The 15,301-nt window shown below is 41.6% G+C and overlaps 1 protein-coding gene across 11 annotated transcripts in view; it reads left to right on the forward strand.

The window, feature by feature from the left end:
* Phka2 (phosphorylase kinase regulatory subunit alpha 2) overlaps positions 1–15,301 on the forward strand; it is an 81,681-nt gene that overhangs the window by 29,027 nt on the left and 37,353 nt on the right. For all 11 annotated transcript variants that reach the window (XR_004771383.1, XR_003488357.2, XM_027432796.2 and 8 more), the window contains 7 exons: positions 2,411–2,491; positions 4,179–4,277; positions 6,318–6,464; positions 8,408–8,461; positions 8,966–9,088; positions 12,654–12,749; positions 13,869–13,976. Coding sequence is in view for 9 of the 11 variants with exons in the window: in XM_027432796.2 (XP_027288597.1) it covers positions 2,411–2,491; positions 4,179–4,277; positions 6,318–6,464; positions 8,408–8,461; positions 8,966–9,088; positions 12,654–12,749; positions 13,869–13,976 (708 nt within the window). In the remaining 2 variants the exon portion in view is untranslated. The remainder of the gene's footprint in view (positions 1–2,410; positions 2,492–4,178; positions 4,278–6,317; positions 6,465–8,407; positions 8,462–8,965; positions 9,089–12,653; positions 12,750–13,868; positions 13,977–15,301) is intronic.

Genomic DNA, 15,301 nt, shown 5'->3' on the forward strand with positions numbered 1-15,301 from the left:
ATTATTTTCACTGCTACTTCATAACTGTAATTTTGCTACTGCTATGAATCATAATACACGTATCTGTGTTTCCACATGGTCTCAGGTGACCCCTTGAAAGGGTTATTTGCCTCTCAAAGGATTGCAACTCACAGGTTGACAACCACTGCTTTCAACAATAACTGATTTGCAAGGCTGCCTGTTAAAGTAGTAAGGAAAGGGCAGATGGCAGTATGGCTTCTGCAGCTACTTAACTTGGCAACAGGAAAGCTACATAGAAATTGTGTACACAAATGAACACAGCTGTGTCTCAAGTAAACTTCCTAAAAAAATGAGCAAGGGCCGTAGTTTTCTAATCCCAGTTCTAAAGCAGTGATTTGTGTTGATAGGTAATTGTTCTTTCACAGGGGACATTGATAGTATCTGGAAACATTTGGGGCAATCACATTTAGGAGAGCATCTTATGTATGTAGGCCAGGAACTGCCTATAATACATAAGAGAGCCACCTCAAACCTACGTATAGACTTATCTGTCTCAAAATGTCAGGAGTGCCAAAATTGAGAGACCCCAGTCTAAAGAAACTTGTGAGATCTTTGTGGGAAAGGTATACTTTCATTTGGACCTTGGGAGATGAGTAGAGAGGAAGAGAAAGGGCATTTGAGTGCAGGGATAGTATGAGTAACCAGCAGTTGCAGACAGGAAGAGGCTGTGGGAGAAGGTGTGATTTAAGGAGGGCAGAGGTGAGGAGCATTTGGGGTAGAGGGTGCAGAGTAAAGGCACAAACTTCAGATGAAAATTGGCACTGGAAATGGTGGAGTGTCTGTCAACTTGCTGGCATGCTGAAGGTGCAGGCCAGGTTATAGAGGGTATGGCCATGCAGAGAGCCATTGATGTTATTTACTGGAAAAGAAACTATTGCTCAATTTATCTGAAATGGAGGCTGAACTTATCACACAGTCTTCAAGGATGAATTTTATGGCTGCTAGATTGGAGTATAGAATATTAGGAGCAAAAGAATGCTCCGATATGAGAAAAGACACTTGGATCCAGCTACAAGGCCTGCTTGCAGCCTCTCCAATTGCACTAGAGTATCTTAGGTTTCAGTGTTCACATTTGAAAACGTTTTTCCTTGCTTTTGTTTTGTTTTGGCTTTTAGTTTGTTCCTTTTTTATTTTTATTTTTAAATTTTTTTGAGACAGGATGACCTCAAACTCAGCAGTTCTCCTGCTTCTGCTTCTAGGTGCTGGGATTACAGGTATAAGTATTATACCTGGTTGTTTTCATATTTGAAGTCTTTACTACCCCCCCATTCTAAGTCATTAGTCTTAATTTTCAATTTTCATGACTTTACATAGTAGGAGCCACTATGGAGCATATTAATCCATGCTCTTTATTTTGAGAGAGTGTAATATAATTATGTCATTTCCCCCTTCCCTTTCCTCCCTCCAAACCTTCCCAGATACCCCCTTGATTTCTTTCAAATTCATGGCCTTTTTCTTTAGTGTGTGTGTGTGTGTGTATGTGTGTGTGTGTGTGTATGTGTGTGTGTGTGTGTGTGTGTGTGTTGTTCTTAAATATCTAAATATAATCTACTGTGTCTGTATAATGTTACTTGTATATATATTTTTCAGGGTTAACCATTTGGTATTGGATAACGAGTTGGTGTGCTCAGGGAAGACCATGATTCCCACTGTCAGTATATCTTAGTTGCCTGTAGTTCTTTGTCTATGGTTGAGGCTTCATGAGCCTTTACACTTCCATGTTAACATGTCTATTGGTGTCATATTTGCTCATAGTGTCATGTTTAGGCAGCCATGTTGGATTTTGTTAGGGTTTTGCTCTTTTATAGTGTATGCAGCATTTTGAAACAACATGTGACACTTGGGATATGGATATATATATATATATATATATATATATATATATATATATAGTCTTCTGTGTGACAATATTCTGAATTAATTTGCATGAATGGATCTTTAATACCATGTGTGTTCAGTTTTTTCACTTTTGACCTTGGACTTACTGAACATATTCTTTACACAAGAGGTAATGCTAAAAATAGTTTTTGAAACTGTTTTAAATAAGTTCAAAGGCATTGGCCAAATAGAAGGGCAGCACTTTGATTTTAAGATAAGTAAAATATATTGTTCACTGCAAATTGAGTTTGTTACAAATTAATGCCTTTTCGAAATAATCCTTCAGAGTGTCTTTGTGTGCTCTTTTGTTCCACTTGAGTATTCTAGAATTCTCTGCGGAGGCCACGTAAGCTGAAATTGAGCAAGAACAGAATGAATATATAAAGCCACAAAGCCTTTGAGAAGACATACTCATGTTTCATTGTGTTTGTGCTAACATAAAGAAATTGCTTTTCCATAGTATTTCTCATGTACTCCCCCACCTCTGATGGCTCCCTTTTTTCTCCCCTAGGATTATGGAATGTGGGAACGTGGAGATAAGACTAATCAGGGCATTCCAGAACTGAATGCAAGCTCTGTGGGAATGGCTAAGGTGACAGCCCTGTTTGTTTTCCCTTCTGTGTGTATTTACTTCTTTGTCTGGTTTTCTTCTTCGGGGATTTGGATTTAATATGACCAGTACTTTTATTTTTCAAAAGTCAGCAGTAAATATATGAAATTCAAGTGGCATCTGTACTCCAGCCAAGTGAAATTATAGGTCAAGAAAATAGCTTTCCAGCACTGAAATCTGCATGTGACGGAAAATACATTGTTGAACCCTTATGATTTGCTGTCACTCATGGGTCCAAGCTCTTGCTGTTAAGCTGTGTTAGTGGTGGCCAGTCTTCCTCTCTAGGTCATAGTGAAGGTAGCACAAGCATTTTGTGGATGAGATGCACATGGTCAAGTCTACAAGATCAGATAAGTAACAATAATCAGTGAAGCTGGCCAGATAGAAAGGGAACAGAGCGAGAGGGAGATGTGGGGGACGCTGGGAACTGTCCCTGAAAGTATTTAAACTCAAAACCAGTTACAAAAATGGTCTTCAAGCCAGCACTGTAATGTGTACCTCTAATCCCAACTTCTCAGAATACTAAAGCAGGATGGTGACTTGAACCCAGGCGTTTGGGGCCAACCTGGGCAGCATACTGAGGCCGTGTTCTAAAAAGGAAAAAGAGAAGAGAGGTGATAGGACAAGGCAGGACAGGGATGGAGACCAGAAGACAAGAGGGGAGGCGGGGAACTCTTAAAGCCAAACAGGATGTGCCTGTGGGGCCCTTCCAGCCTATAGGCCACTAGTGTGAATCTCTTGCTGAAGACATGTAGTGTGCCTCCTTCGCACCTCCTTCTCAACATAGACATGAACTGCTTAGACAGCACGAAGGCTCCAGAGCCACAGTTTTAAAAGCAACAATGAATATGTTCTGTTATGCCAAACTGACAGAAAATGTACTTTTTACTGAAAGCCAAAATAACTTTCTCAATCAACTCTGAGGTAGGTTAACTGCAAAAATAAGTGAAAGAATTTTTAGTGCCCCCACACATGATGTTACAGACTTGTTACTATTCCATCTTTTGGTAGAATATTACTTTATATGAGGAAGTATTTTCCTGTGTTTTCTTTCTTATTCATAGAATGAGTAGTGTCTGGACCCCAGACTGATAGCTGGGAAACAAGCACGGGACTGATCTAGACCCCATGAACATGGGTGTCAGTGAGGAGCCCTCGGAAATCTATGGCGCCCCTTGTAGTAAATCAGTACTTATCCCTAGCATAGGAATGGACTTTGCGAGCCCATCCCACATAGAGGGATACTCCCTGAGCCTACACACACGGGGGAGGGCCTAGGCCCTTTACCAAATGATATGACAGACTCTGAAGAACCCCTATGGAAGGCCTCACCCTCCCTGGGGAGCAGAAAGGGGATGGGATAGGGGATTGGTGTGGGGCAGGGGAGGAGGGGAGGGAGAGGGAACTGGGATTGACATGTAAAACAAGCTTGTTTCTAATTTAATTTTTTTTAAAAAAATCTGAAAGAAAAGAATGAGTAGTGTCATCCTGGAAGGCTCTGAGCTTCTGAAAATGAAGAGAGACCGTGACAATAGGACTCCAGCTCGATCCGAAAGACATTGCTATTAGGAGAAATGTGTATGTTAGATTGCTTAATGAAAAAGGAGTGCCATATTAGTGCGTATGTGTGCTTATTAAACAGAAAAGTAATTGTCACCCATTTGTGTAGGCAGCACTTGAGGCAATTGATGAACTCGATCTTTTTGGAGCCCATGGAGGACGCAAATCAGTCATCCATGTCCTGCCTGACGAAGTTGAGCACTGCCAGGTAATAGTCATTCCTCCAGAGCTTCAGAAAGTGGGGAAGGAGAATCCTGGCCAGGAAAGGCTTGGGCTCTACTTCCTGTTACTGAGTTGACTTGTTGTGATTCGGCTTCCTCATCTATAAACTGGGCATGTACATAGGCACCTTCCCTCCTGCCTCATAAGGATCAGAGTAAATGAACCTGGACAACTTGCCCAAGTACTTCAGAAAGTATTATGCAGACATAAGCCATAATGATTCTCTCTGTGTGGAGCTCACAGCCAAAGCATCTTGGTTGTGCTAGAAGCAAAATCTGTTTTATGTTTTTTGAGAGCTTAAGTGGTTTTCTCATAGGTTTGTTTCTTAGTGCTCCCAAATGGAGTGGCTGACAAGTGGCATTTCACTTGAAGTGAGGAGGCATGGTGTGCAGAATGGGTGAGAGGGGAGGTGACATGTGAGAAACAGCACATTCATAGAACTTCTTTGAAGTACAGGTCACTGGAATAATTGGTACAGTGTAGGGGGTGCCACTAATCAGACAGTCCTTAATTATTAGTGTGGACCTACTATGTGCTGAGACTAAAGTGAGTCAGATACATAACTTGTAAATAATAAACCATGTTTGATGGTGCATACCTGTAATCCCAGGAGGAAGAGGCAGGAGGACCAAAAGTTCAAGCTCATTTTCAGCTACATAGAGAATTACCAAGATCAAGGCTAGCTTAACCTATAGGAAACCCTGTCTCCAAAAGAAAAACTAAACCCAAAACACTTGTAAAAAGCTTCAAGTGAGAGTTTGTGTTTCCAGGCAGAGAAACGCTGAAAAGGAGTGCTTATAACCTTGTACTTTATAGTTACATTTTGATCAATGAGGGATGACATATACTGTAGTATCATAATGTATTTTGTCTCTTATTGACCAAAATGTACCACACAGCCTATGTGTGTAGTCAACTATACGATCTAAGTGTTTGTAAGTCTGATACATATACAATGATGTAATGACCTAATGCTGTATTTCTCAAGAATGTGCCACTCATTAAATGATTCACGAGTATAAAAGAACTGAGCTAAGAATTGGTTGACTATAAAAAAGGTTTTATTCTAGAGCTGAAGGGCTCTAGTCATCTTAACCCCACCTTTTGGTTCATTCCATTTTCCCCACTTAGCATAGTCTTTAATGAAGTCTATGGTATTTTCTTACAGTATACATTAATAAAGGAATATTGATATGTGTTCTTAGTAGATATATAGTATGGTGGGAAAGTATAAGCTGGGTTCGAATCCTTCTTGATCACTGGCTACATGACCTTGGGCATGAATCCTGTGTCTCAGAGTCCTTGTATATTAATTTGGTATAATGCCTTATCTCTATCTTCAGGTGGAATATTTAATAAGCTTGATTTTGCAGGTGTCTAGCCTGTGTCTGTATATGCTATGTCTCAACATTAGTTCCTTTACTTTTCCGAACATTTTCTTATTCTAACCCCCTTCTACGATTATCTAGCTACCTTACTGTTGAGGCCATATTGTAGTGCCTCTGATAATCTTTAAAAAAAAATCTGGAACTAAACTAATTCTTACCATTTTGTCTGACCACTCATGAGATCTTACGAATTTTACTCTTCCTTAAAGTGGTTTCTAATTTACCTAATTCACCTAGTCCCATTTCACAAAAGCATTCGTTTCTCTGTGCTGGTCCTGTATGAGTGTTCTTGTCTGGTTTCTGTATCTGTAGCTAGACATCTTGACTGCTGACACAAACAGTGCTGTAGTTGCTCCCCATCAGTGGACATGGAAAGAAGGGAGATAGCAATTCTTAGCACCAGCCTCAGACTATCATGCTCTCTTCAACTCCCTCCTCCTCTCCTAAGGAAGAGGAAGCATTGTCTGTGTGGCTGGGTAAGCAGGGGTGGCCAGTGGTTGCCATGTTGCTAAGACTGAGTCCTCCAAATAGACAAACTCATTTGAATGTTTCCTTTAGGCCAAAGTAATGATCCCTAGATACTATATCTAACTAGTCCTGCTTCTCTAGCTTAAATTACCTCCTTGTTTTTTATTCAGTCAATTCTTTTCTCCATGTTGCCAAGAGCATCAACATCTAAAGAAATCGATGCTGGACTTCTTTCTATTATTTCTTTTCCGGCCTTTGCAGTAGAAGATGTGAACCTAGTAAATGTGACCAAAAATGAAATCATTTCCAAGCTTCAGGTAAGCATTGGCCAATGTTCCTCTGTTTTGCATTAAATGTCATATTCATGTAATGACATGGGGCAGCTAGCTTATCCTTGTAGTTCATGGTGTGCTTTTCCTAGATTGGCAGTTCTTAGCCTGTGGGTTGTGACTCCCATGGGGGTCACATATCAGATATCCTGCATATCAGATATTTATATTACAAGTCATAACAGCAACAAAATGACAGTTATGAAGTAACAAAATAATTTTATGGTTGGCGGTCACCACAGCATGAGGAACTGTATTAAAGGATCCCAGCATTAGGAAGGTTAAGGACTACTGCTGTAGAGGTTATAGGAAGATTCCCTAAAGAATCTCTAGAAAGCTCTATAGACCCTGCCAGAACAAAAGCACGTATCCAAGTGCTTGCTGTGCAAGCATGAGGACCTGAGTTCACATCCCCAGCACCCACTTAAAAATCCAGACACAGCAGCACACATCCATAATCTCAGTGCTGGGGAGGAGGAGATGGGTAGACCCCTAAGATTTTGCTGGTCAACCAGTTTAGCTGAATTGGTGAATCCCAGGTTCAGTGGGTCTCTGTGTCAAAAAAAATAAGGTGGAGGGGGAGTGAGGAAAATGGCTGACATCAACCTCTAGTCTACACATGCACACATACATACACACACACACACACACACACACACACACACACACACACATGTATGCACACGCCACATAAAAGGAGAAAGGTTGACTTTATAGAAAGAAGCTTGTGGAGGGAGAAAGGGAGACAAGAACATAATAGGAGATAAATGAGAACAAAGTACAATAATATAAAAATTAGGAAATATTTTTATTATGAAATATAATGAAACTCCTTTTTGTATTCTAATAAAAATTTGAATGGGGAATATCTGTTACTCCATTCGGTGAAATGCAGTTAACAGATGACTAAGCTGAGACCATATTACATTTTCAGCAAACAGAAACCCATAAAATTGTTCAAGGATGAAAGTTTCCTAAGTCAAAGCTTACATGTTGATTGTCCCACCTATATTCAGTGATAAATACCTTTGTCCCTTGCAGACAAAGCAATGAAAGAGTCTCCCGTCATATTCCAAAAAGAAAGCAACTGGAGGGGTGAGGCTCTGTGGAGAAAGGGGGTGATTTAGGGACAAGTGACTTCTATGCCAAGTCCCCAGGGATGATTCCCAGAACTTCACAGAACTTGTACCAGCCTCCAGGACAAGTGATAGCTAAGCCTGCCAGGACAGCACAAACCCCAAAAGAAACTGGGAAATAGGCACCCAAAGGTACCATCCAGTGATTAGGGACATCAGATAAGACACCATCGCACCCAGCCTCCTTTCTTGACATCCAGAAAGCTGGAGAGGAGCCCTGGCATCTGCATCCAGTGAACCAGCTGCCACATAGTGAGTTCAGGAAGCACCCCCTTCTATACGTCCACCTCTCAACCCCCTCCCCTCCTTCAAGCCCTGCTAGGCCTCTGAAGCAGACCCTCTTCAGCATGTATGGCTTGAGTACATTGAATCTGCAGAGTATCCTTTTAACTTCCCAGATATATACACAGGAGCCAGGCATTCCAAATATCAGTGGCTTTTTCACCTAGTGAGGACACCTTTGCATCTGTGTCTAATACTGTAAACCATGCAGAATGAGTGGCCACTCACTGAGTCCTTGATAATCATATTTGCAGCCCCACCCCAGACTTGGATGGGATGCTTCTGTATTCTCTTCTGAGTACTCATCAGGTCTCAATTTGCTTTGCTTAGTACTTAAAAGAATTCTTTACATTAAAGCAAAGAACGCTGGTACATATTTGCTCACTGAAAAACACAAGGGAAAGGGGATGAAGGACTGACTTCAGTTGAAATTAAAAGGCAAAGAAAAATTTTTGATTTCATCAGCTCAGCTTTTTTTTTTTTTTTTTTTTTTTTTTACCTTCACCTTACCAGGGCCGTTATGGATGCTGTCGCTTCCTTCGGGATGGTTATAAAACCCCAAGAGAGGTTGTATTTAAATATCATTTCTTCTGTTCCTTAACTTCTCCATATCTACTTGCCACTGTGTCATTCTCCCTCTACGGATTATAATTATATGTTGACTATCGGGAAGGAAAGTATAATTTTCGAGTCAGCAAGCCTGGAGTTAAGTAGAAAAGAATGATCATCAGGTCAAGCCAGTAATGTGAAACCAGTTTGTAAATCAAGGATGACTAAGTCTGTGGCTCACACCTTATTTTTTAAAGGTAATCTGTAGCCTTCTCCTTGGGTTTACTGCCACAGTGACTAATTCAATGATATGAATGAATCAGATTATCTTCTGAGGAGTCTGTGTGTGTTTCTGATTTAGTGTCTAAAATTTTGCCCAAACTAGCATTTCCCCATGATAGTAGACTCCTAATCATACCAAAGCTGCACTGACTGAGGCAGGCAAGGAAAACCCAGTGAGGCACAGTGGCATTGTATATAAAATCTAACATCCTTTTCTAAAAGTTTTCTATTTGGTTCTAGGACCCACATCGCTTGCATTATGACCCTGCTGAACTTAAGCTCTTCGAAAACATTGAATGTGAATGGCCTGTGTTCTGGACTTACTTAATCATAGATGGAATCTTCAATGGTGATGCTGTTCAGGTGAGAAAATGCTGGGCATTGTGCTCATAAGCCTCTTCGTCCCATTGATGGGCTGATCACTATTAGCAGAGTCATTCACACTCCATGTCATTGTTTCTGCTATGTATTGCCATTTTAAAAAACTTTGCCAAAGCCTAGTGAATTAAAGCAATGGCTATTTTATTGATTTGTTCATAATTCTGTTACTTGGGCAGAGCCAGCAGGGACAGATTGACTCTGTCTCTCTCCCTATGTCCCCTGGGATATTCACAGGGCTAGAGGACCTACTCTTAAGATAGTCCCACTCACATGACCGGTGAGTGGAATCTGGCTGCCAGCTAAGACTGGAAGCTCAGCTGAGCTGTGGCAGGGACCTGGTTCTTCTCCATGTGCCTTGTTTGGGCTTTTCACAGCAGTAGAATCTCTGGGTCATTAGATTTTTCATGCCGTAGTTGTCTTTTCTCTAAGAAAGGAAAAGCATAGGCTGCCAAGCTTTCTTAAATCTTATGACAGAACTGGCAAAGCGTCTCCATCACATGGTCGGTTAAATGGCTGTCACATACTCAAGAGGCGGGGTTGGGGGGAGCTAGACAAGGGCATGAGGGCTAGGAGGCATAGTTCTTGTCTGTCTCAGACAGGCATTCCTTTTATTCCTTTCAGAGCAGTCGGTCATTTTGTTGTTGTTAGGTCTAGTTCAGAGGTACTGTGGTTTAGTGATACTCTCAGATAACATCTTGTTTAGTCTGTCAACCCCCTAACTGTCTCCCAGGCTCCAGCATTCCTCCCTGTTCTTTCCATTCTCGGCACCTGAGCCAGAATGATTTTATTAAAAGACACGGAGTATTCTGTTGCCCTTCAGTGTTAGTCACCTTTCTGTTGCTGTGATGAAATACTGTAAATAAAAGAGTTAAAAGGGAGAAAAATTTCTTTTTGGCTTACTGTTTCAGAAGTTTCAGCTCCTGGGTGGTTTTAACCTCATTGCTTTGGTCCTATAGTGTGGTAATACCTTGTGGTAGGGAGCCTATAGTGAAAGAAAGCTATTTACCTCGTATTGGCTAAGAAACGAGCTATGTGCTAGGGGAGAAGCTAGGGCCCCAGTACACTCTCCCAAGAATATAACTCCAATGACTTACTTTTTCCAGATAGGTCCTATCTTCTGGTTCCTACTACACTCAATAATGTCAATAGATCCTATTAGCCGTGATCTCACTCTGGCATCTCAGAGCCCATTCTAATCACATCCCAGGTCTGGAGGAGAAGGGGATGGGCTGTAGTCTCTGTCTTGTGCATTTTGTCTTTTGAAAGCCCAGTGCTCAGGAACATAGTCAGTAAACTTAAAATGTTAAGGCCCCTTTTTGTTATTTACTCTTACATTGTGCTTAGAGTTTATCTTGGGCCTTCTTGTCTTTCATTCTGACCATTGAATATTCTCTAAATGACTGACTTTGAATTTTAGTGAAAATAGGCTTAACGATGATCAAGGGGACAGGGGGGAGAAGGAGAATAAAATGACTATTCTTCATATCTTTTTTAAGGAAATAAGAGAGAGTTTTTTCTGTAACCATTTTAAGTGTTCATGGTCCAGGAACATGTATTTAGGCTACTCCAAAATTCATGTTCCAACATGGAAACAGTTTCATAAAGTTTTTATGGTTTTAGAGAAGAAAGTAAGTCATAAATAAAGGCAGCTTTAAAATACATTGGTGGGACAGGCACCAGAGAGGCAGGTACAGCGAGATAGTGGAAGCTTTTCTTATAAACCCTAGATGCTTGTTTGAATTTTTGGGTTGGTGAAAACTAGTGGTCTGGTAAGTTAATAGATTTTTCTGTCCCTTTTCCTAGCTCCCAAATCATAATACAGAGACTTATTGTTAATTAGGAAAGCTTGGCCGATAGCTTAGACTTGTTTCTAACTAGCTCTTATAATTTAAATTAACCCATTTCTGTTCATTTACTTTCTGCCTTGTGGCTTGATTACTTTTACTCTGTACTGCCCATGCTGCTTCCCTGCTTCCTCCATTTCTGGCTGGCAACTTTTCTTGTCTCTGCCCTTCTTGTTCACAGCATACTCTCTGCCCCCAAAATCCTCCCTAGCTATTGGCTGTTCAGCTTTTTATTAAATCAGTTCAAGTGACAAATCTTCACAGTGTACAAAAAGATTATTCCACAACATGTCCCCCTTTTGTCTCAATAAAAAAGAAATGTTTTAACTCTAACATAATAAAATTATAAATAATAAGACCAATTATCAGATAAGAATTATATTTACAATGTCCAGTCCATTTGTATTTGGCATATTTGTATCAAGATAGAGCAAATAATGGAGTGTTTTCTTCAGATGTCTCATTTGTCGGGTGTTCTTCAGATTCCTTAGTTGGATTCCTTTATTCTTCTGGAAAGACAAAAACAAAATTCTTTCCCACCCCTAACTTTGGAGAGGTTCCCTTTTGACAGGTTATATCTGATCAAATAAAAGGCATTTGTTAGTCTTATGTCAGTTTAGATTGAATGGTCATGCTGCTTGATGAACTATTGCCTCTTCTAATCAAGAGATCCCTCCTGTTCAAATTGAATCTTTATCAATTTTGATAGTATCCGTAGCTTTTCCTCTCCTGTGGAAAGAAAAGCAAAACCTCTTCCTACAATGTAATACATATCCTGAAGGCCGAGCCAGCAGTAGTAGGTGGCTGGCGCTGGAGGTGTTTGGATCCCAGGTGCCTGTGGAGTCTGGGGCCCAGAATGGGCTGCAGCTGAAAGCTGTTGTAGAGAAGCTGCAATAGGAAAATCCCAGATTCAGTTAGAGGGTCTGGGGTGAGGGAGGAAAAGTCAGCCCTACTACTTCCTGTGTCTCTCTCTCCTCAGTCCTCCAAAGCCTCTGTGGTTAAGTTTGGTCAGCTAGTAGCTAGCTCTCCCCTCTGATTCAAAACAAGCTTTATTGACAGATTCAGGAGCATCAGAATGTAATAAAAATGTCATACAGCAGGATCCACTTGGTCTCTGTCAGATGTGCCACTAGGCCTTTTATGTAGATTCTGAGGGTCCAGACTTAGTTCCTCACACTTGCACTTTGCTAACTTGAGCCATTTCCCCCAGAACCTTGAGAAAAAAATAATTATTGGAAAACCACCACTTAGGCAGAAATAGAATATGCTGCCTAATAAAGGATATCTAAACCAAGATGTTTTAAACTTGGTAAAACAAATTTTGTATATCAGAAAACTTAGGAGTAAATTATTTAAATGAGAAGGGTATGGGAATGATGTCTGGTACATAGTATAAATGACAGTACTATGGAAAGTTTGAGGAGCAAACAGCTACTTTCTCTGGGGCTGCCCTTTCCCTCTCTTTGGAAACTTGGCAAGTGGGGCTGGACCCAGGGAGCGACAAGCAGTGGTGTACGCCTTCTCCTAACATTTACTGTCAGCAGGAGTCCCTCTCTGGTCTTCTACAGCCAAGCATTTTAGCGCTTTTTTTGCCCTGTTTGTTGCCAGGAGGCCTAGTTTGTTATTGTTTTCTAAGTTGTGTTGCCATGCATCATTAACTGTCAGACCTCTGTCACACTAATTGTGCTGGGGCTGTTTTCCAGGTCCAAGAATACCGGGAAGCTCTGGAGGGAATATTAATCAGAGGCAAAGATGGGATTCACTTGGTGCCAGAACTCTATGCCATCCCACCGGACAAGGTAATCACGTGGTTTCAAACCCCTTGTGCTCTTCATCTAGACTGGGTGAGTCAGGGCTCGGCTTTTTGGTATTCTCTCTCCACCCACCTTCTAGGCCAAATGACCTTTTTCTCCAGAAGTGGTTTCTAAGGGCTTGTTTTCCTATCCATCATAAGGAATTATGGCTTTGAGAAACATGTGTGACTTAGGGAGGTAGCAGCTAAGACCTTTGGAACATACCTAATCTGTGTTTGAATCAGGCCTGCACACACACGAGCAAAGGACAGGAAAGAGCCTGACTATACTGAGGGAGCCTCTGGAACTTGTTTAATCTAAGACAGCCCTGGATTCCACTCAGGGAGCAGACACCACTCAATCCTGTCAGCCTAGACCTTTGAGTTGACCTTCCAGTAAGATCTTCCAGCAACTCCATGTTCCCATCGTGGTATGACCAAGCTTCCTTGGGATACATTAAAGACAAGGCTTTTGTCATGCCTCATCATACAGATTAATTTACAAAATCCTCCAGGGATGTTTTCTATGTCACAGAGTCTTCTGTAAATTTCTTCATTCTATATTTGTATCTGTATGCTATGGGTAGAGTGAATGGTGATGAAGGTAAGGGGTGTCTGGGTCACTTTCTATAGTTACATTAATAATATCACTGATTAATCCACAATACTGAGAATGAACCCCCCCCACACACACACACACAATTGTGATACAGTTTTTTCCCTTATAGAGGGATAAGCGTTTCCTGTTTCCTTTGAGTAACTATGTTCCAATGACTAAAACCTTAAAGGGAAACATGGAGTTTAGAAGGAGAGCTGATACTGTCCTCAGAACTGGCAGGCATTGCCAGATGCTAGGACCAAAAAAACCAACCAACCAACCAAACAAACAAACAAACAAACAACAACAACAACAACACACTCACACACACACACACAGAAGCTTATGTTAGTAAGATAAAGCTTCTGGGAAATTGCACTTTCTAAAGGAGGTGGGCTGGGGAGTGGTAGCGGCACTATTGGTTTTCCTCAATGCATAGTGCCTTCAGTATGTTCCCCAAATGTAAGATATTGCTGGCATTTGTGCCCTCTGACATTCTGATCTTGAACTTTGCATTTTCCCTGCCAGGTGGATGAAGAGTACAAGAACCCACACACGGTAGACCGAATTCCACTGGGAAAACTACCCCATCTTTGGGGACAGTCCTTGTACATTCTCAGCTCCCTGCTGGCGGAGGTAGGCTTTCTTGGCTGGAAAGCCATCTATCTGATAGGAGATACAGGAAATTGGGAATAGCACAGTGGTTCTCTGTACTGAGTGACTGTGAATAGCTTGTGCAACTTCATAACCTTTGAGGTCACCTAGGCTGTTTTGGGCCCCAGGCTTTCTCTGACCTTGCATATTCATATTTACAATAAACCAATTCAGATCACCTACATGCCATGTTCCCTGTCTCCCTCTCGCCAGAATCTCTGGTATGCAGTTAAAATCTGTTTGCATTGTTGCTCAGCAGACATGGGAACCTTTTCAGCCAAGATTAGCATATCTGATTCTAGAAGAGACAGGGTTTAGGAAGTTATTAGATAGTCTAGAAGCTCTCTCAGCCCAAGACACAGGAAGTAGAAGGGCTCTTCATATCTTTCCCCAGAATGAGACAGCAGGCACAGGTCATCCTTCAGATACCACAGCCCACACCAACCCACCTCTTGACCCATTCCCTCTTGCCCCCAGGCTTCTGTTGGAAAAGCTTTAAAATGACTCTCCCAGGCTGAGTGAGAAACTTCAGCTGAGAATTCTGGTATGGGTAAGGAGCCTAAAGAAGAAAGGGACTGTCCACCTGAGGCTGGCCAGCCTGTGTGCCTCACCACCTATAAAACTGGGCAAGAGGACAGTGCATCAGAGTGTTACTGGGTTACTGGTGTGGTAAAGACCAGTGAAAGATAGCACAGTGGACACATCACCTGGGAACATTGGTTGCTGAGGTGGTTCCCAGGTATGTTTAATATCCCAAGTTCCATGGCCATGCCTTTATTTATAGGAAAGCACACATATCCTTTTGAAAGTCAACCCTGTATCCAACCAGCTCAGTGACTTCTGACAGGTCTCTTGACTTCTCTGAACCTCAACTGCCTCACCTGTAAAGTGAAAATTTGGGTTTCATTGTCTGTACAATACATTCCAGCTCAGATTTCAGAACGTGTGAGGTGGGGAATAACTAACTCCACTCCTCTGAGACCTCCTCTTCAATATAAAAGTTTTCCTATGGGCCCAGCAGTAGGTCCACTCCATCTCAGATCATCTTCATCCCCTTTGGATGCTTGGATCATTTCTGAAAAGTGCAAGAAGGTATTTTTTTTTAAAGAACATGGGTAATCAGGTGGGGAGAGTTTTCTGTTCCAAAGCATTCGGTCCTGGACCAAAGTCTCACTACAAGCACTTTCATCTCAGCCTCCCCACCTGTAGAATGGTGATGGCACATAGGAGTGTGACAGTGTACATTTAGGGACTCAGCTGGTACTAACGATAGCTTCCTTTTCACTCTCACAATGTGGGGGTGTGTT

Source organism: Cricetulus griseus, chromosome X (genome assembly GCF_003668045.3).
Source record: "Cricetulus griseus strain 17A/GY chromosome X, alternate assembly CriGri-PICRH-1.0, whole genome shotgun sequence".
Classification (NCBI taxonomy): Eukaryota; Metazoa; Chordata; class Mammalia; order Rodentia; family Cricetidae; genus Cricetulus; species Cricetulus griseus.